The sequence below is a fragment of the Urocampus carinirostris genome, chromosome 11, assembly GCF_059441175.1.
Source record: "Urocampus carinirostris isolate Australia breed hairy pipefish chromosome 11, RoL_Ucar_1.0, whole genome shotgun sequence".
Taxonomy (NCBI): domain Eukaryota; kingdom Metazoa; phylum Chordata; class Actinopteri; order Syngnathiformes; family Syngnathidae; genus Urocampus; species Urocampus carinirostris.
Window position 1 is genome coordinate 22,171,257 of NC_142359.1, and position 20,999 is coordinate 22,192,255.

The 20,999-nt window shown below is 39.0% G+C and overlaps 1 protein-coding gene across 1 annotated transcript; it reads right to left on the reverse strand.

Moving 5' to 3' along the window:
- Positions 1-1,538: 1,538 nt before the first annotated feature.
- On the reverse strand, positions 1,539-19,769 carry LOC148356802 (A-type voltage-gated potassium channel KCND2-like). The gene is made up of 6 exons (XM_088347228.1): positions 18,658-19,769; positions 6,502-6,664; positions 5,442-5,525; positions 4,919-5,020; positions 2,598-2,800; positions 1,539-1,698 (listed from the first exon to the last, which is right to left on the reverse strand). The coding sequence occupies exons 1-6, from the start codon at positions 19,767-19,769 to the stop codon at positions 1,539-1,541; spliced, it is 1,824 nt and encodes a 607-aa protein (XP_088203354.1).
- Between the last annotated feature and the right edge of the window lie 1,230 nt (positions 19,770-20,999).

The following is a 20,999-nucleotide window of genomic DNA, read 5'->3' on the forward strand; positions in this document are numbered from 1 at the left end:
GTTGAAGTTTATTGATGACCATATGCCATTGAGCTGATCTGCTTTTTTAACCATGAGGATTTAATATAAAAAAGGCTTGGGTGATATCGGACTTTCTTATCTGAATGCTTTTCTTTCTGTTCTCCATGCAAATTTGAAATCCATTGATGTCTTCTCGCCTTATTTTGAGTGTCCACTGAGTCTTAAATTTAACATAATCACTCCAGTGAGAGCTGAAGATCACGGTTTGAGGAATCCAGCAGCACTACACCATCTGCAAAAAGCAGAGATGCAATGCTGAGGCTCCCTGATCCATCCCGTCCCACTTTTGTGCATAGAAATTCTGTCCAGAAAGGTTGTTAACAAAGTCAGTGACAATAATAGCCTTAGCTAGTCCACCTCCTACAAAAATTTATTGACAGACGTATCAGTACAATGTCTGCAGTCATACGGACCCTCCACCGGTCCGTCGTGGTCTGTTAAGTTGAGCCGAAAGGCAAAGCTCTAGATTTACCATTCGATCTATGTATACACTCTGACCTATGGTCACTCACTGTGGGTTCTGACCAAAAGATAGGGTGAGATGCATGGTCATACGTGAGGGACTGCGTGCGAAGCTACTGTTCTACTGTGTTGAGGAGCCTGTTGAGGTGTGTTGGTCATCTGGTAAGGATGCCTCCTGGACGCCTCCCACGGGAGGTGTTCCGGACATGTCTCCTCGGCAGGAGCCCTGGGGGACGACTCAGGACATACTGGAGCGACTACAGCTAGAAACTGGCCTAGGAACACCGTGTGATCCCATCAGATAAGATGGACAAAGTGGCTGGGAATAGGGAAGTCTGGGCTTTCCCGCTAGGGATTAGGCCAAAGGTTTTTTTTATAGTGCTCACATAATATTAGTGGGGACAAAAAAGTCCCAACAATTTATACCAATACTACACCCGTGCTTGCATGTAAACATACGTTTTGATTTGGTGTGCCCGTGTGGAACTTTCCCTAGGTGTTCCACAGGGTTCACGCTTAGGACTCAACCATTTAGTGCTCTAAAAATTTCCAGCAGTATCTCTCGTATAAATTCAAAATCTAGATTTAATGTTCTCAACTTCTAACAATGCACTGATGTTAAGTTGTGCATTTTCATTGAACAACAATACCAAAGTGGTATATTTAATACCTATACATGTTTTACAGCAATAAAAATAGTTTAGACAAAGGGGGTTGTCGTCGTGAAGTACTGTACTCCGAGAAGACTGTATCAGTATCTATACATTGGAATCTCAGTTGGACACAAAGGATATTCAATAAACACTGAAATGTGTTGCCACGGACGTGTCACACTTCATGCAAAAAAAACAAAAAAAAACCTGCCACGGCTCTGCCTTGAAACCTCAACTTGTAATCAAACCTGAGAAACGCCCGTCCTGAATAAGAAAAGTATGTAAAAAGCACCTGAACAATGAGTTTATAATTTGCTTGCCTGATACCATTTATACCGTATTGCACATCTGTTGTCTTTGTGCTACATATTCGTAGTTGTCCAGCTTACTTTGAAACAGCTTTCAGAGCTCAGAAACGTGGACTCTCTTGGAGGTCTGGGGGAGGTCCTTTTCTGGCACAGCAGCAGGCGACTGTGCACTACTAATGGCGGCCGTTTCGACCCAATGCCCTTCAAAATTCAGGGGGACAACTTCCTCCAATTTGGCGTTCAGACTGGATCGACTGGAGAAAGGAGTTGTATGACATCAATCAAAGCCGGTGAAAGCCAGTTTATTAATATGTATCAATTTTCAGTATACCGCCACGCTTTTCCTCGAGTTTTTTTTCATTATATTTTTTTAAATCTGCAGAGGTTTCACAGAGGGACTTACACAGGGTTTTTACACAGTTTCCACAGCCAATTTCAAGAACTTTTTATGGACTTTCAATTTTCCAATTTCTCTATTAAAACTAACGGAAAGAAAATCCGGTGTGAATCATGTATTTTGCAGAGCCACAAATATATCTGCGATTTACGTATGCGATTCATAATCTTGCGTGTGCATTTATCAAGAAATATGATTTTTTGATCTTGAGTAAATCGCTTATACATTTATTTTGAGACAAATCTCTCCCCGTATAGGTGTTGGGTAAATATGACTGTGATAGGTCGCTTACATTTTCAGTTGCAGAAAGTTCTTCCCATTTCATTTGACCACTCGGAAATGCTACATTATTTTTTGGCATGGCCCATAATAAATGTCCATAATTGATATGTATATAAAATTTATAGTGCCCTGTTTACTGTAGGTGTAGAATGGACCTGTCTTCCTGGACACGACCCATAGTAGGCGGTGACGCTTCATAGGACAATGCCGTATAAACTATTGCCAGCTTCAGTTAATTGTGAGGGAAGAAGAAATGCAATGGCAAAGCGAAGCCATCAAAAAGCAGTGTCTGTGTCTTTTTTAGCAGACTTGTTTAAAAACATGGCAACAATATCAAGCATTTACTAGCACTTTTCAATCCTTGAAAATACAACATTAAAATTCAAGCATTTTCAAAGACTCCAAGCACCAGTACAAACCCTGCATACATCTCTTAATAGGATATATTATTGGGATATAAACATTTTGTTTTACCTCTGTGGCCTTTGCAGCGCCTGAGTGGTGCAGGTGTTGGACTTGCGAGAGTCGAAATAACTCGAGCGGTTGCAGCAGGAAGTTGAAGAAGGTGGCGAGGTAGACGAAGAAGAGGAAGAGGAGAAGCGAGATTTGGCCTGTTGCAACAAGGGCTCCTCAATGGAACTCCACTCCGTTGCTTCGTGGTCCACAAAGTTTAAGTTCTGAGCCATTTATTTGTATGGTATGGTGTAGGGGAAAAGAAGGGGGAGAGCATGTGACTCAGTTGGAAATGCATTTAAAAAATATTCAAAAAAATATATATATATATATATTTTTTAAAGTGTTTCAAGAATCAAGTGATTACCTATTTTCACAGAAAAAGAAATCCAAGCTTTAGTTTTTGTGCACATATTTTTTTAATAATGTAACTCCACTAAACGTAATACATCAGGTTTAGTCTGATTAGACAATAATTGTGGGATACAATTTTGAAGTGAAACAAAATGTATTACATATTCAATTTTTTTTCATCTTTTTTAAACCAAAAACTGAAAGGTAGGGTGTGCAATATTTGGCCTCCTTGTTTTAATACTTATTAGCACCACATTTTTTTTCAATTACGATGCCAAGTCGCTTGTGGTATGTTTAAGTTTTGTACATTTAGAGACTAAAATTCTTGCCCATTCTTTCTTGCAAAACAGCTCAAGCTCAGTAAGGTTGGACGGGTTGCGTTTGTGAATAGCACTTTTCAGTTTTCCCCACAGATTTTTAATTGGAATCAGGTCTAAACTGAGACTTGACCATTTTAACACCTGGGTACATGTATGTGTGAATAATTCCATTGTAGATTTTGCTTTATGTTTTGGATCATTGTCTTTTGAAAGATAAATCTCTGTCCCAGTCTCAGGTCTTTCTCAGCCTCCAGCAGATTTTCATCCTGTACTTGTGTTTCCAATTCACTTAAACCATCTTCCATGGCCCAAACCATGAGGCTGTCACCACCATGTTAGACAGTGGGGATGATGTGTTCAGACTGATGAGCTGAGTTGCTTTGAGTCTAAACATATCAACTTGCATTGTGTCCAAAAGTTCCATTTTGGTTTAATCTGACCACAGCACCTTTTCCATGTTAAGTCAGTCTCCCATGTGGCTTGTGGCAAACTTGAAACAATAGTTTTTATGAATATCTTTGAGATATCTCTTCTAAAAAGACCAGATTTGTGCAGTGTAAAACTGATTGTTGTCGTATGGATGGACTCTTCCACCTCAACTGTACATCTCTTGATTGCATCTCTGATCAATCTTCTTCTTATTTGAGGAAAAAGTTAGAGGAGATGGCTGAGTGCTGACAGATTTGCAGTAGTCTGATACTCATTCAGTGCGATTACTTGCACAATGTTCTTTCAGATGTGTAAAGCTTGGGGGACCTTTTGACATTCAGATCCGGTTTTCCTGTTTTTTCACAGCAGTATCTTGGACCTGTTTGGTGTGTTCCATGGTATTTATGATCCCTTCTGTATTTTCAACAGAACCTCTAGACTTTCACACAGAAGATGCATTTATACTGAGACTTGATTACAGACAAGTGAATTCCACTCATCGTCATCAATCATTTAGCCTCACCGAACTTCTGGAGTGAGCTTGCCGCACTGAAAGTAAAGTAGCTGAATCATATTTCAGGGTGTTCCCTGACCACTGCCCGAAGACAGCTGGGATGCGCTCCAGCACCCCCGCGACCCTACTGAGAATAAGCGGTGCAGATAATGGATGGATGGATATATGTATAAATATATATATCGCTAATAAATTGTGCCATGAGAAATTATTCAATGTGACTTTTTAAAATGTAAAATTTTATAAATCATTTATGAATCATTTTCAGCAAATATTATGTCATTATTAAGTGTCTGTGCTGTAAAAACTGCGGGTATTATAAATTATATTGTAATTAAACATACTGTTCAGTGTCATTTTATAACATTTTTGGTTAGTGGTGTGCAGCAAAATTCTTCCAATGTAAAAAACGTGCCCTGGCTCAAAATAGATTGAAAAACACTGTTAAAATATATATGTTTTTTTTTCTAAAACATTTTGATATGAGCGTATTCAGAAATTAGTACAATTTTCATTCAACACTTTAATTTTTTTTACCGCCTGTGCATCTTTCCCTGCTCTTAAACTTTCTGTGGCTTTAGGAAACAACCTGACAACCTGACTGGTCTCTGCTGTTTCTTCAGACATGGTCATTGTCTCTTTAAAGGGACAGTGCGTATTATTTTCAGGAAAATTGATGCCCTGAGCTTCAACGATGTGCATCACCGCAGAAAAAGTAATCTTACCGTAGTTTTCTCAAGGCAGTGAAGCAAATGATGATGATGGTCCGCCATGGTGGCGTTGGCCTTGGCCTTGTTCAGAAGTGCCTGGCCTGCCTCCTTGGCTGCCTTTAAGTACACATAAAGTCAAAGTCACAGGACCATGTTTTAGTAGACCATTGCTGAGAAGTAGATTCGGGAAAACAAAATCATGAATATTTCTCAAATGAGTACTGGTTGACAACTAAATTCAAAGATTACTACATGACGTAATCTAAAAGTATATTACAAACATGAAACAAATTTTCTCAAAAAGCACTAATTAATGAAGTTGTCAACTATTGTACATTTCTACAAGTGACATGCAATTCATTTAGTTCTTTGAATTACTCTACAACAGGTACAGTCTGTACGGATGTCAAACAGTAGTAGTGCAAGTCAGGAGTGGAAAGAAGAGCATTTTGGTTTTTGAAGAGTTATGCCCCAGAAGAAGTTTAACAAAAGATCCAGAAAGCAAAATTCACACAACAAAAAGATCACTTTGTAGTACCTCAGCGTCGACCAGGAGTCTGTAGCGCAAGTAAGCGCTGGCTCCTTCATTCTTTCCTGCTTGAATTCTAGCTTGACGAGTTTTCTGTTCGTGGACACATGTGCACATTTAACATTTGGGTGTCTGGAATATTTTTTGTCCCTGTGATTTAGTAAAAATAAAAAGTAAAATGTATGCTGTATTTAATAGTTCAAATTGTCAATCATCCTTAATGTAAACAGGCAATAAAGGAACACTGTGCAATATTTGACCACCAGATGTCTATCTATTGTGCAAGTAAAAACAAGCGCTACAAAATGCAAGGAAGAATACAAACAACGGAGAGTCAAAGTGAGCAATGTTCCTTTTATTTCTTTGTCCAGCCGTTCACAAGGTTTTTGTTTGCTATATTGTTTCTGCCCTCATACCTGTAAATCTGATTTCAGTTTTCTGATGAATAATGTGTATGGGGATTATGAAATAAAAGTAAAATTACTCCTATTTTTGCTAAATTTGCGTCACCCAGATATGTCGATCATGGTGTAGGTCTTTGTTTCAAGTAAGGTTTTGGGTTGCAAAAAAATGCGAAAAAATTGCGTGGTTTGGTCACTTTGAGTCTTTGTAGTTCAAAGTCTTCTTTAGGCTTTTTACCAATCATTTTTCATTTCACTTCACAATACAGCAACATCTAGTGGTCAAATAATAGCCACTGCCCCTTTAACGTATTCAGTATTGTAGAATTAATGCATGTCTCATACTATTTACTTTATTTCTTTGTTGGGCATAATTGACTCTGTAGTAGTTTTTCAACTTCTGTTAGAATACATCAATTTAGATTTGATAGAATTAAGTGTGTTCCTGTGGACATTCTGTGTTAAAGGTACTTGCAGATATTATTCAGCTTATTAAATTCTGGGGGTAGAAATATGATTTTTAATTGGACCTTTACACATTTTAGTCCCTCTCATTTTTTTCTCTGAACAGTGTTTTTGAGGTGTTGACAACCCGTTGAATCAGATAAACCAATAAATACGAATATAATAATGTGAAACAGGCCCGTTCGGTTCGCGCATGCTCTTACGTTCTGTGCTCGCCTCTTCTCAGCACGTTGACTCTGGTGGTAAATACGGCTGAAGTTGGACACAATGACAGGCACGGGAAGGGCAATGACCAGCACGCCGCTCAGTGAACAAATGGAGCCCACGATCTTGCCCATGATGGTTTTTGGAACCATGTCGCCGTACCTGATGACCAGGTGATGATTTGTAAGGTCAATAGGTTTTACAAACAAAAAAACAAAAAAACAAACAAACAAACAAACGTGAGATGTTAGCTGTCGCTTCTATGCCCACATGGTAGAGCCAGGTATCTTTGCCTTAAACACCTGAATGTCCAGTGCACATTCCTTAATGTGATTGACTTTTCTCAATGCACATAGTCTTTTTACAAGAAAAAAGGCCTGCAGCCAATCAGAGAGCCTGACACCTTGTTCCAGAGAATACTTGCACTGTATTAATATTAAATTAATTTTATGAATTTTTATTTGGGCACAGCACAACAATTGAAAACAGCATCAACCACTAATTAACAAAAGGCGAAAAACAAAATATTTGAACAAAAAAAAAAAAACAAAAACAGCTGAACAATACAATAACATTATACATATTTAAGGGAGTAGGCTGAAGCCGAAGCTTTTAAGTGTTCATACAAGAGTAAGAAATACTCTCAACTCATTTTAAGTCATCTGTAAGAAAAATATGTACTAGAATATTTATAATCATAAAGATTTATTTAACATTTATAATACAAATCATACAAACAGACACATATACATACATATACAGATACACATACACACACACACACAACACTTCTTTTTCTTTGACGAGTGTTCGCTGGGATCCTGTAAAACTTAAATTCCCGATCATGTTATTATTTTGTTTTTTTTCCGGTTTGCTGAAATTTTGGTATACTGAAATCCCTTGTAAAAAAAGTTTGTGTGCATTTGTCTGGTTAGCATTTAGGTGTCTAGAGTGGATGTAAACGTTTTTACTTGTAAATATAGAACAGTAAATGAAATACTATAAAATACTAATAATATTCAGGAGAAGTAAAATACACTGGAAATATAACATCATTATGAAATATTTGATTTCGTTCATATTGTTTTAATTTTGGCAATTCAAATCAAGTCATGTTTATTTGTGCCCTTAATCACAAAGAGTCTCAAAGGATTGCAGTTCACCTTTACAACATCCCCTGAAAACTGAAAACTGTTGCAAAAAACTACCTCACACGAATGTAAAATGGTACTCACGTACATGCTGTCTGCACTATGTTTGTTCACTGCTCAAAACAGACACCGCACAAAAAAACTGAAAACTTGTGCCAACACTACCTCATACGAATATAATGGTACTCATGTCTATGTTCTTGCACATGTCGACTGCACTACGTTTACTGCTCACCTTGCACAATGTCTGACCATTTCCTTTTTCTGCACTATGATGTCTATGTTTGCACCAATGCATATGCTGACTATTTTTTGCACTATGATGACTTTGCACCAAATGCAATATTGCACAACCCTTACGATACCAACGGTATCACGACAACACTGTATGTAACATCCCACATGCCGACATTTCTTGTGTAAATACCATGTAAATTATAACTATAGCCTTATCCCCCTTGTTTTATAACCTTATCTTCTCTGTTCCTTTATCTTCTTGGCTCATACCTCACTGTGAATGTGTAAAACTGGAGTGTCATGCCCAATTTCGTTGTCACAATATGTTAACCCATTTTGTAACAATGACAATAAAGGTATATTCTATTCTATTCTGATCTGAAACCAACATGAGAGCAAGGAAAAACTCAAAAACCTCAGGATGTGGAAAATGAAGAAACCTTGAGAAGGTGTCGTTCATGAGATAATCACTCTCTCAGGATAGACAGGCAGCAATGGGTGTTGTAAGGGCATTATCAGACAATAGATAGTCGACATCAACAATATATGTAAATAATAGATGAAATTGTGCAAAAAAACAAATTGACAGCAACGATAAGCTTGAGATCAGGACTCTGGGCAGGCCGTGCCATTAATTCAATGTTTTCACCTTCAAGAAAATTCTTTACCCGTTTTGCTGTGTAACATTTTCCTGCATGAAGACTGCATGCTGATTGTGCTATAAACGCAAGTAAGGAACCATGTGCTGTTGAATAAGGTTCTGATACACATTTGCATTCACCCGGCCATGTAGCTGTACAAAAGGCCCAACTCCAGTTGCAGAAAACATGTCCCAAACCATGACACGTCCTCCTCCACCTTTAACTAACTTTTCACACACTTTGGGTTTTGTCTGTCTCCAACGTGTCGCCGAACATAATGCTTACCATCAGACCCAAATAAATGAAAGTTGCTTTCATCACTGAAATGAAGTCTGGATCGGTTATGCTCTGTCCACACAACATGCTCCTCAGCAAAGCTCAGTCTAGATTTTTGATTTTTTGTTGTTGTTGTTGATAAGATTTTTGGTGACTGCCGTGTGGGGCTTCAATCCATCTTGGGTGAATTGAATGAGTTTGTAGTTTATAAAGATTCTTAAAATCACAGATTTTGAACAATCAACTTACTATGGCAGATAGGATCATCCCGTTTTCATCTGGAAAACTGCCGGAGGTGTTCAGTGTCATAATTACTGATGCGATTCACCTGTGCCTGCTCATTTTGGCGCCAACCGCCCCGTGTTCTGATTGGCACCCTGTCACTTTTCGAACCCTGTCCTGTCAATCCCCTTTTGTCAGTCCGTCTGCAAACCTCTGAGTACACAAGGCTAGCCTTTTTCGACCCTGACTCCCACCTGTCCTGTTTTTTGCTCCCGTTTGTCTCCGGCTACGATCTGTTTTGATCCCGACCACGTCTGATCTCCTGTTCCGGCTATGACCTGTTTTGATCCTGACCATGTCTGCTCTCCCGTCCCGGCTTACGACCCATTTTTGATCCCGACTACGTCTACTCTCCTGTCCCGGCTATTGACCTGTTTTTCCGCCCCATCGCCCGCTAAGGAAGATCAACTTCCGTATTCGGATCACAATCCAATTGCGAGAGGGACTTACTTCCCACGTCTAGCGAGCACCGGATCGCGGGCGCTGCCCTTCCTCTGTCTATCTCAATAAACTTGTGAGAAACGTTACGCGATTGGGTCTACCCTTTTCCTGGACGTGACAGTTCAGTCACTTTAGAACTATCTTGCAAAGTTAGTGAAAATTGGCAGTTAGAATGCCAGTTGAAAAACGGCTGACCAATAATCTCGAAAATTAGCACCATGTCCTTGATTAGCACCATTAAGTGGAAGGCATCTGAAAATAAACTTTTGAGAAAAGAAGATGGCATTTTTTCCCATAATTATTAAATTATTTGTAAGTTATTCTTCAATTTTGATCTTCAGTGTATCTTTGATTAAACATAACAACGAGGACTTATATAATAGACTTATTTATCACTTCACATCATCCGTTCAGCAAATCTCAAGTCCTTAATGTAACGAATTATTTGATTTATTGCTTTAATTACTCAAGTAGGATAAAATCATACATATGTGACTTACTCTGACCTTCTGAAAGGGTTCCCTGAGGCCAAGTTATGTTCACGTGCACGTTGCACTCATGAAGCTATTCTAGCGGAAATGTACACCATCTTGCTTTCTTATTTACAACGTGGCCCCAAGGGCCATCTTTGACCATCAGCCACAAAGACACGACTCCACGTGTGCACGGTGATGTAACTCTTTGTGCAATACGTGCACGTTCACATGCCGTGGCCAGGTGACAGAGATCAGGTGAAATTCTGTACATGCTTTGAATTACACTTGGTGACTTCACACAACTCCATAGCCTCTGCACTACATGTATCAAACTCAAATTTGGCTTGTGTTACATTATTAAAATGTGTCACTCAATATGTTGTCATCCTTGCACGAGTTTTCCAGCTATAATTGTTTTATTATTTAATGCTCACTTCACTACTTTGTGTCAGGAACCAGAACTGGATCAGGACCCAAACGCGTGACGTATCTCACACAAGTCTTTTATTTTACGGGAAATGGGGAGTCAAGCACGTTGGGCAGCGGTTTGGAGTGGACAGAGAGGAAGCCAGAGACCGACGAGATCGATTTTAATTGCCCAAGTTGATATCGGACAGATAGGGTCGATACCGGACAGGACAGGACAGACAGGACAGATAATGAATCAGGATATCGGAAATAAATAGGAGAAACAAGACAGGAATAAAAAATTGACAAAATAATAAACAGGACAAAACTAAACGGGAACAAAACTGGAAACCAAAATTAAACAGGACAAAATAAACGGAAACAATACCGGGCTGGAAAATACCAACAGGAACAGGACCGAGTCCAAACCCACGTCTTGCGGGGAAGAAGTTCGTTGAGGGCCGACAAGGGACAGCGCAAGAGCTTAAAGTAGACAGAAAGCAATCTGTTAAAGAAACACAGCTGGCCCCACTCGGGTGGGGACAATTGAGCGCCATGGCAACCGTGACACTTTGATAATCACATTGTTTATTTAGTTGTCATAAATGCATATTATGTTTATCCACGTATTTGAATTGAGTATGCGCTGGTTGTATACATTTGATGTTTTAATGTGTCTTTACAAGCAATGTGTCTAAGTGGTGTTCTGATAAGTCTGCCCTAATCTTATCATACCACCTGCAGAATTCAGTGAGATCCAGTCTTAACAAAGGTCTCATGTGAAATATGTGGCTCCCTCGCTTACTGGAAAATACCATCTCGGCAAAACAGTGGTCAACCATTTTATCTATGCTTGTTTGAGGGAGGACTTTGATTTTTTTTCTGTTTGGATGCAAATTTTCCTCAAATCAATGTGGCCCCTGACACAAACCGTTTGGAGACCCCCTGTTTTATGCCAATAAATTACTAGTCTGGCCCCGTAAGAATGTTTATTCTACAATGTGGGCTTGTAGGTAAAAGTGTTTGACACCCCTGCTAAACACTTTGCTGTGTGTTTTATCTTAAGTAATGATGATGTTGCCATGGAAACAATGATAATGATGCTACACCACAACTCGCAAGTCGTTGTGTTGCTTTCCATTAAAAAAAGCAATTAAACTCCTCAGCTAAAGAGCTAATTAGATTAGCGGCGTGAAAAGCACATCATGCTTTTTTTGTGTATGTGCGAGTGTAGGGCAGGAGGGTAACTATTTGGAGTCGGGGGCTGCGTTGGGTTGAGAAATGTGGCCAAGGGGGCCTGGACCAAGATAAAAAAAAATCATTTCTCGATATATCTATTTATATTTATTTTGAGTAATATTAGACCCATCAAACTGGTTTTGAAAACACAGACAATCAAGAAAAAAATAAATTATGAGCCTGTTTTAAAGTCTTAATATATTTTTAGTTTTGTAGTATTACCGTAGTTGTATTTTTTCCGATTTTTTCTAATATTTATGTAGTATTACTGAAGTTTTATTTTTATAGTAATTTTGTAGGATTTCTGCAGTTGTATTTTTGTTGTATTTCTGTCGTAATATTTCTTCAGTCGTATTTTTGTATAATAGTATTACTGTAGTGGCATTTTTGACATATTTTTGTAAAAGTATTTTGAAGTAATTCATCAGTTGTAATTTTGTGGTATTTCTTTTGTATTGTGTAGTATTTCCATAGTAGTATTTTTTTAGTATGTCTGTATTATTTTTGCAGTATTTTGTAGTATTTCCACTGTAGAATACCTTTAGTATATATGTAGCATTTTTGTAGTATTACTGTTGTCGTATTTTGGTTTCTGTCATAATATTTCTGTAGTAGTATATTTTAAGTATTCTACAGTATTATTTTTATAGTATTTATATAGTGTTTCTGTGGTATTCCTGTAGTATTCCTTGGTATGTCTGCAGTGTTTCTATAGTAGTATTTTTGTAGAATTTCCTAAGTATCTTCGTAATAATTTTTAAAACATTTTTTTTAAATAGTATTTCTGTTGTAATATTTCTGTTGTAGTATTTTTGTATAATAGTATTACTGTACGATTTCTTTGTTGTATATCCGTGGTATTTTTGTCGTATTTCTGTAGTATGATTGATACAATTTTCATAGTAGGGGTTTTGTAATATTTTCTTAGTATTTTTGTAATATAACTATAATTGAAATTTTATTGTGTTCATCCCGTAGCATTTTTGTATTATAGTATTACTGTAGTATTTTTGTATGTGTATTTTTTAAGTACACACACAAAGGAACAATGGGGACACAGTTGGCCCCATTTCTTTATTAGTAGTACTTTATTTACTATTTACTACAGTATTTATTTTACTATTTAATATATATTTTAATTACATTTTGACCATTTTTGTTTGGCGGGCCAGATGAAAAAAGCCTGACAGACCGCATGTAGCTCGCAAGCTGTAGTTTGCCCACCCCTACACTGTAGGGTGATCCTGTCGCAGTATGGGTCATGTGATTAAATAATACATGCGTGTGGACACCCATCTGGGGGTGTATCACTGAAACACGATCCATACAGACGAACTCAAACACAAGCACGTGTGTATACACAAGTCGCAGTGCAGCTGACATAAAGCATTGAGATGAGAAAGGTAATTGTTGCTGATACCATGACAACCGATTGAACTTCAATGTAGACGTACCACAGCGGTCCCCAAACTACGACCCGCCTCCACATTTGGCCCCCTGAACAACACCAAAGAGCATGTTTTTCCATGTACCATATTTATTCGTGTATAAAGCGTTTTTTTAATGTTTTTTCCACCTAAAACAGAATTCTAAGTCTGGGTAAATGTTTTTGAATGCAACGAGATTTGAATCTGGGTCACGGCGGTAAGAAAATTGGACAATTACCACTGGACCATCGATATAGATGACATACGAAAAGCCTTTGGGTTTTATATCATTTTCACACTATCATTAGTCGCAGCACCAAAACATGTTAATTTTGTTGTGCGTTTCACATGTTCAATGCTCTAGGACAGGGGTGTCAAACTCATTTGAACTCGGGGGCCACACGATAGAACAAACATTCTGTCGGGGGCCGGACTAGTAGATTAAAGAGAAAGAAAAAGAGATAAAGAAATAAGAGAAAGAGGGAGGGAAAGGGGGAGAGGGCGGGACACAGAAAGAAAAAAAAGGAGAGAGGGAGAGAGCGTGAGAAACAAAAGTGCTAAAAAGAGAAGTCGTGAGAGAGGGGGAAAGAAAGGGAGAGGAAGAAAGAAATCCTAAGAGAAATAGACAGAAGGAGAGAAAAGAGAAAAGAAAGCGCGAAGGGTAGGAAGAGAGAAAGAGAAAAGAGAGAAAAGGAAAAGAGGAAGTTAGAGTAAAAGAAGTTAAAAAGGCATAGGGAGAAGGAGACAAAGAGCAAAAAAGAAAGAGAAAAAGAGAGAAAGAGAGAGTGAAAGAGACAGAGACAGAGAGTGGGAGAAAAAGGGTGGAAAAGAGAGAGAGTGAGAGAGAGAGAAAGAAATACAAGTACAGTTTCTTTGTTCGAGGCACCTGGCTTTGGCAACATCAAGTTGACATATTTCAACCTGCAGCTAATTTTTCTCTTGCGCTTCTCTGAGTGTTGTCTCGCGGGCCGGATCCAATCCCTTAGCGGGCCTGATCTGGCCCGCGGGCCGCCTGTTTGACACCTGTGCTCTAGGAAATCAATTTATGTCAATTGTCATTGTAACATGTGAAACGCAAGATGAAATTAACATTCATCTCTGGTACCGCGACTATAGATAGTGTGATAAAGAGACAAAATCTACTGCCTTTTCACGAGTCGTCCAGACCACTGATGGTCCAGTGTTATGACAACTAAACTGAACTTGGACCTGTTAATCCCATTCTAAAATGTGCAAAACGTGAGGACTAGGTTTTTGCATAAAATCTATTTCAATTTCAACAGTTTAATTTAATTATTTTCTGAGTCAATGCATTTTGAACACAGTCTGTCACGTCTTTTACTTCCTGAGCTGTGAGGCCATGTGAGGAACACAAACAAACCATTTATTTTTTTGTGTTAATTACCGGTAGTCAAATTGGTTCCAAGGGTTTTAAACAAAGTTTTGGTTGTTTTTGTGGAGAATGCCCAGTTGTTGTGTCATAGGTGGATGTAGTAATGGTACAACAAAGGGGGAGCTGCCAAAAAGGGACTAACTGGCAAAAATAACGCACGGAGAGCTTATGGGGACTATCGTGGGCCGATCAACAAAAGCCGTCCGCAGTCTCAGCGACCCAAAAATACACAATGATCCGCCAGGTAGTAAAAATGAAAAACGGCTACAGCGACAAACCCCGTTGGGAAAAAAACATTTGAAACGCCAGGCTAGCCGGCTGCTGAGCCAAACAACACACTGTGTGCAAAAAAACAGAGGCTGCCTGCAAGCAAACGAAACAGGAAGCCCTTGGCTGCTCAGATGCTAACGGGGAGGTAGCCAAACAATATTATACCAAAGGCGACAGATACGGCGGAAAACACAAATGAAAAGCCACAATAGTCACACTAAAAGGTATATACCCAGATGGATAAACTTTAAGACAACATTTTTCGAGTCCCCAGATACGTGGAATATTTTGCAACATATCTGCATAATTGTCGGAACACTACACGTTCTGTGCCTAATTGACAAAAAAATTATCTTTGTCTTTAATACGCAGCAGAGGAAGAAGTTTATGTTACATTGACTGTTATGTTGCTAAGGTTATTGCACCCTGGTCATCCTGGAAGGGGGATTACCACTTGTGTGGCCCCTTCTCAAGGCTTATTTTCCTCATGCTGATGTTTTTGAGTTTTTCCTTGCCTGCATGTTGGTTTAAGATCATTGGCGGTGTAATTGTAACTTGATCAGTCCTTTGAGGCATTTTGTGACTAAGGGCTATACAAATACATGTGACTTTTTTCTGTGTGTTTTTTGGTTATTATTTATTCCATAGTGTTATTATTTGTTTTCTGACTTGTGATGAACGCTATGATGAATCCAGAGAGTGTTAATTTCTTTCATTAATATTTGAAAAGAATAAAATATTTTCAGAATTTTGTTCTTTAAAGAAGCCAGAAGGATTATTTGATCGCGTCTTTCTAGAAAACAATACATTTTCACATTTTGGTACTCCTGCAATTGTCACACCTTTTCCTGTTAAAAACTGACCCCAATCCTATATCAGAGAAGAGTAAAGTTATGTGGCCCTCACAGAGACAAATTTGGGGACCCCTGACCTTAAACATTTAACAAATTGACAGAACCTCACTGGGTTTTCAGCCACAAAGTTGTCATCATCCACCTGAGGGACTGGCCACTAAGTTGTCTTTAATTGTATCAGTGCTTTACATTACCTGCCTCAATGTCTGAATCTGGCCCTGTAGGTAATACCTGTCCAAAAGTGTTGGCATCCTTGTTCCAGTGAATGAACAGAAAGTTGATTTTCCGGGCATTGATGAAGTCCGCACCAACCTGGATGATTCTGTATCACCCATTAAACTCCTCAATACAAATGGTGCATTACCTTTCCGAAGCTCTTGCATTGGAGTAGCGTCAACAATCCAAGTGTGACATTAAAAGTGTCATATAACTGTTTGGTGACGTACCTTAACGTTTGGGTCCATAAAAGATCACTTGAGCCTTACCACAAAGTTGGTGCGACACATCCAAGGGTCTCGGGATCATAACGTTAGTATACTCCAGTATTTTTTTTAAACTTTTATGAGCCAAAGCACACTTTTTTTTTCATTGAAAAATCTTGAGGCACACAGTCCATAGACAAAATCCTGGCACCAGCTTCATGTATTTTTATTTAAACTTGAATTATAATTTTACCTGAATTGTCCGAGTTTTTCTTATCATTTGTGGTCATTGCTTTTTTTTCTTCTTTGCAAAGGTTTACTATATTTTTATTTTGTCTTTCGAGAACAGGGGTGGGCAAACTTTTTGAGCAATGGGTCGAAAACAACTGTGAAAAGAGGAAAAGATATACTATAATGCAATCTCGAATCCATTACCTTGGCAATACATGATAGAAAAAGATAATGTAGGCCATTTCAAAAACATGTATTTCTTTTTTGAATGTAAATTGTCAGAATTTATATAGCAATTTTCAAGTTACTGAAGATCACCCAAAGAGCTTTACAATATGCTTCTCGCTTACCCATTCACACACACTCACACACACCGATAGCGGAGTCAGCCATGCAAGGCTCCTATCTGCTTATTGGGGGTAGTGTCAGTGTCTTACCTAAGGACACTTTGACATTTAAATCGGAAGAGGTGGGAATCTAACCGGCGACCTCTCAGGCCTAAGGCAAGTGCTCTAACTCTAGAATCACTGCCTTTTTGGCTTTTTAATTCTTTTTTTTTGTATTTTCTGCAGATTCCATCCAGGCAGACAAAAATAATACAGGGACAAAAATGAAGATTTTTTCAAATAGCAGCGATGATGTATTCCTTTTTTCTCTTTTAAGGGACAGTGTATTATACTTAGTGCCCCCTTTTGGTACAAAAAACTTTCATTGAGTAAAAAAAAAAAAAAAATTGATTTTAATTGGTTGGTTGCTTTAACCACTACAGTCGTAGGGGCACCATTTCCTGTGGTGTGCTTTGGGCAAGTACAGCCTGGTGGCACCCATCCGTCTCCAGGCCAACATACTAGGAAAATATAAATGAACTATAATTCCACTGTTATTTTTGATAGAAAATCATAGGTCAAAAAAATTTACATTTCTTTCACATAAGTGGAATACCTACTTAAGTCGCTGCCATGTTTGTCTGCAGTGTTGTTACATGCCATGGCACTAGTTTTCATTCACATTAGCCAACAGTACCATCTAGTTGTCAATCATTACACACTAGGGCTTTAAATAAACCATTTAATCAAATTGGATTGGAAACAACCAAAATGAAAACAAAAAAATAAATTAAACTTAGACTTTCATTCAGTTTAATAAATATCTTGATAAATGAAATAAATGCATGATAAAAATGGCAAGCGAAGAAAAACGTAGACGGATATTTCAATGTTGGAAACAATGGAGATAGGAGGGGTACCGAATAATCTTATTTTAATTAGTAACACTTTTCTAGTTCTAGTTTTTCTACTTTTTTATTTTACTAAAAAATTAAGAAAAATGATTAAAATCAGCAAAAGTATGCGCAAGATTTGTACTTCACTTGATTGCATTTTTGCAGTACAATCTTAAACATTCAGACAACCAATTGCAACTCAATGCGCTATAAACATTCTAGGATTTGTGCGTTTTCATTTTCCTAAAAAAAAATCAAAAAAAATGTATTAAAGTCAGCAAAATTAACTGCAATGTTTTTACTTGGTTAACTTTATTGTATGTTTTATTTTCTGCAGTTTTAGATAGCTTTATCAAAAGAAATAAGTAATGAAATTGTTCCCTGTAGTACGTCATGAGCAGATACATAGTATATAAAAGGAAAAAAGGTTATCAACTGCCATCTACTGATATGGATGAATGTGAGCGTTATTAGAGCTGATCACTGGAGGAAATGTGTTTTTTGCGAAGATAAAATTGGGAAATTTTCTGAAGCACTCTAGTCAAGCTCAGGGCACACTGGTTTAAAAACTCTGGCATAGTCTACCCAAGTAGCACTGTACCTAGGGTTATTTCCACAAAGGCAAGGTGTGCGGCTGTCCACTGATCTATCATTTCCACTGTGCAACTTGGTTGTTGTACTATAAAATGTACATTACCTAGCTGGGATAGTCATTGTGACAATCGTTTACCAGAAGTCATCAGGGATCAAGAAAGAATCCCTTAGCTAAGTATCATACAACAACGATACCATTCCTTATCTAAATATCTGAAATTACATACTTGGGGGGTTTATCACAAAGTTGCCACCACTTCTACTAAGATATCAATTCACACCAGTCAGTAGGTATCAGACCGATCCTAACACAAAGTTACCATTCCCCACCAAAGAGTCTCACTTTCAACTAACTCTGTCTCCAATACCTACCTACAGTGGCTGTCACCTGCTACAGTATTATACCACAAGATGCATCATACACTTGAGTGTTTATTCATTTCAATCAAATCAGAATTTGTGTTTTTCACTTTCCAGACAACCAATTGGACACTAAGTATTGTATAAAAACATTCAACACAAATGTTCGATTGCTAAATTAGCAACACAGCACCCATCTGAGTGTCATACCAAAAATTGTGCGTCACCTACCCCAGAGTGGTCATGGTGACGATGGTGTACCAGAAGGCGGCGGGGATAGAGGTGAAGGCGGAGCCCTTTGAGCTCTTTTCTGCATAGAACATGACAGTGGCAAAGATGATGATGGCCATTGTAAGTGAGAAGAGCAGGAAACCCAGCTCGGAAGCACAACTCTTGAGAGTGTAACCCAGGATGCGTAGACCAGCCGAGTGCCGCGAGAACTTGAATATCCGGAAGACGCGAAAAACTCTAAGTGTGACAAAGGCACCGCTCACATCTTCATTCTCGGGCATGACCAGTCCGATGTAGTACGGCATGATGGCCACCACGTCAATGAGTGACATGACGCTTTTGACGAACTTGAAGCGACTGGGTGCAGCCACAAGTCGAAGGACGTACTCAATTGTGAAGATCAGTACGCAGGCTGTGTCCATGCAGAAGAAGGCTAAGGCGTAACGTTCACCACATGACACAGTCTTGCTGTATCCAAACCTACCACCACACGGTACTGTCTCTAGAACATTAGCGAGAACAGACACAGCAATGAAGAACCCTGTGACATAATAGAACACAAGCGCCATGGTGGACGTGTGCGGGTTTTCAAAGGCCCGCCACAGGGATTCTCGGAAGTTCACATCTGTAGTGATGGGCTCATTGCTCGGGTCCGTCTCATCGTCGTCCTGGAGGCGCTCCAGGTTCTCCCTTCGCCGATCCTTGTAGTCCTCATAACAACAGTCTCCAATCACCTCTGGGATGATACCGAAAAAGTTTAACTCCTCGTCAAAGGCGGCGATGCATTCATGCCGTGGAAAATGCAGCTTTCCCGTTTGGTAGAAGTTGAGGATGTAGCGGAAGAGACTTGGGTCACGGTCAAAAAAAAACTCGTTGCTCTCATGCTGGAAGAAAAAGTCCTTCTCAGAGCTTCCCAGTAGTGTGTCCGGGTAGCGTTCGAGAGTATCCCTCCATGTCTGGAAGATACTTCCACTCACATTGAGAACGAGGATATTGTCTTTCCCTCGCTGTGCTTCTGGCGGTACCACCGGCATAGGCACACTGGCCAGGGGCATCCAACCAACTGCCGCCGCACGGGCCAGCGGCAGCCACGCTGTCGCCCCTGCAGCCATTGCGGCAGAAGTCTGTCCGAGTTAGATTGAAAAGCTGTACTTTCACACTGTTGATGTGCAGATGTTCATTATGAGCCAGGTTTGATGTTCTTCTTCTGGAAAACTCCTCGTGTTGCCACACACAGCTTTCGTGGAGGGTTCAAGCAGCTGGCTTATTATTGCACAGGTGATGGATGTCCTGCTTTCCCTCTGTGGACCTCCCCCAAGGCATGTAATTCCTCCCCTTGGACCGCCCTTCTGCTCATTGTCCTCCTCCTCTTTGTGTGTGCGCGTGCTTTAGTGTGAAACATGTTAGTCGACTTTTGTGAATGTGCACTCATCTTTTTAAATACAGGAATGGGTCTCTCTGTAAATATTAGGTCACAAAATTACAGAACCCTGCATTCGCGTACGCACTGCACAATAGCACGGAACAATGTGTAGATATGGCAATTTGAAGAGTAAAGTCCCCGCATCAAATCACTCAATTAACATTCAACTGCTTTAATTTGTTAACATTCACTGTCAATACATGTTTTCACTGCCGATGATGCAAACCTCCCCACTCTTCACCCATCCTCTTATCATACACCTCACTCCTTCCCCGCCCTGTGGAGACATTCATTGAATTCTGCTTTATTCTATTTCTATTTTTAGGCACGTAACGCGCGTAACGTTTTCCAATGCAAAAGAAGACACACACTAAAGAACTGGAAAAGGACTTGGATACGGAGAATTCGGTATAATATGAGAAGAAAGTATCTCAGAAACAGAGAACTGAAACTGAAATAATTAGATGAGAATTTAGTCTAAAACCTCAAACTGGTATCATTAAGATTTCAATTACACTACTGATCAAACCCATTCAATATTTTATTTGTGCCTCTTTTGAGAGAGAAACATCAGCCAAACACACAAGTACTTAAACACACATAACAGAAGAATCTATACAAACATAGTAACACATGTTATTATGTACCTATTATCATCTAAAGAAATAAACGTGAGCTAACTAACACCCACATTTCCCCCTCTGGAGTAAAACAGTAAGAGAGGAAAGGGGTGTCGCCTTGGCAACAGCATCCTCCTAATGACCACATCCAGCCTCATATGAATTTAGTGACACAAAACGAGAGACACAAGACTAAAGTTTCTTCACCGGGGACAATTAGGAAAGCAATAACAACTTTAAATCACTTTTGTTTAGTTTCCCCTTGTGTAGGTTATTGTGTAAATCAAGACTTATTAAGG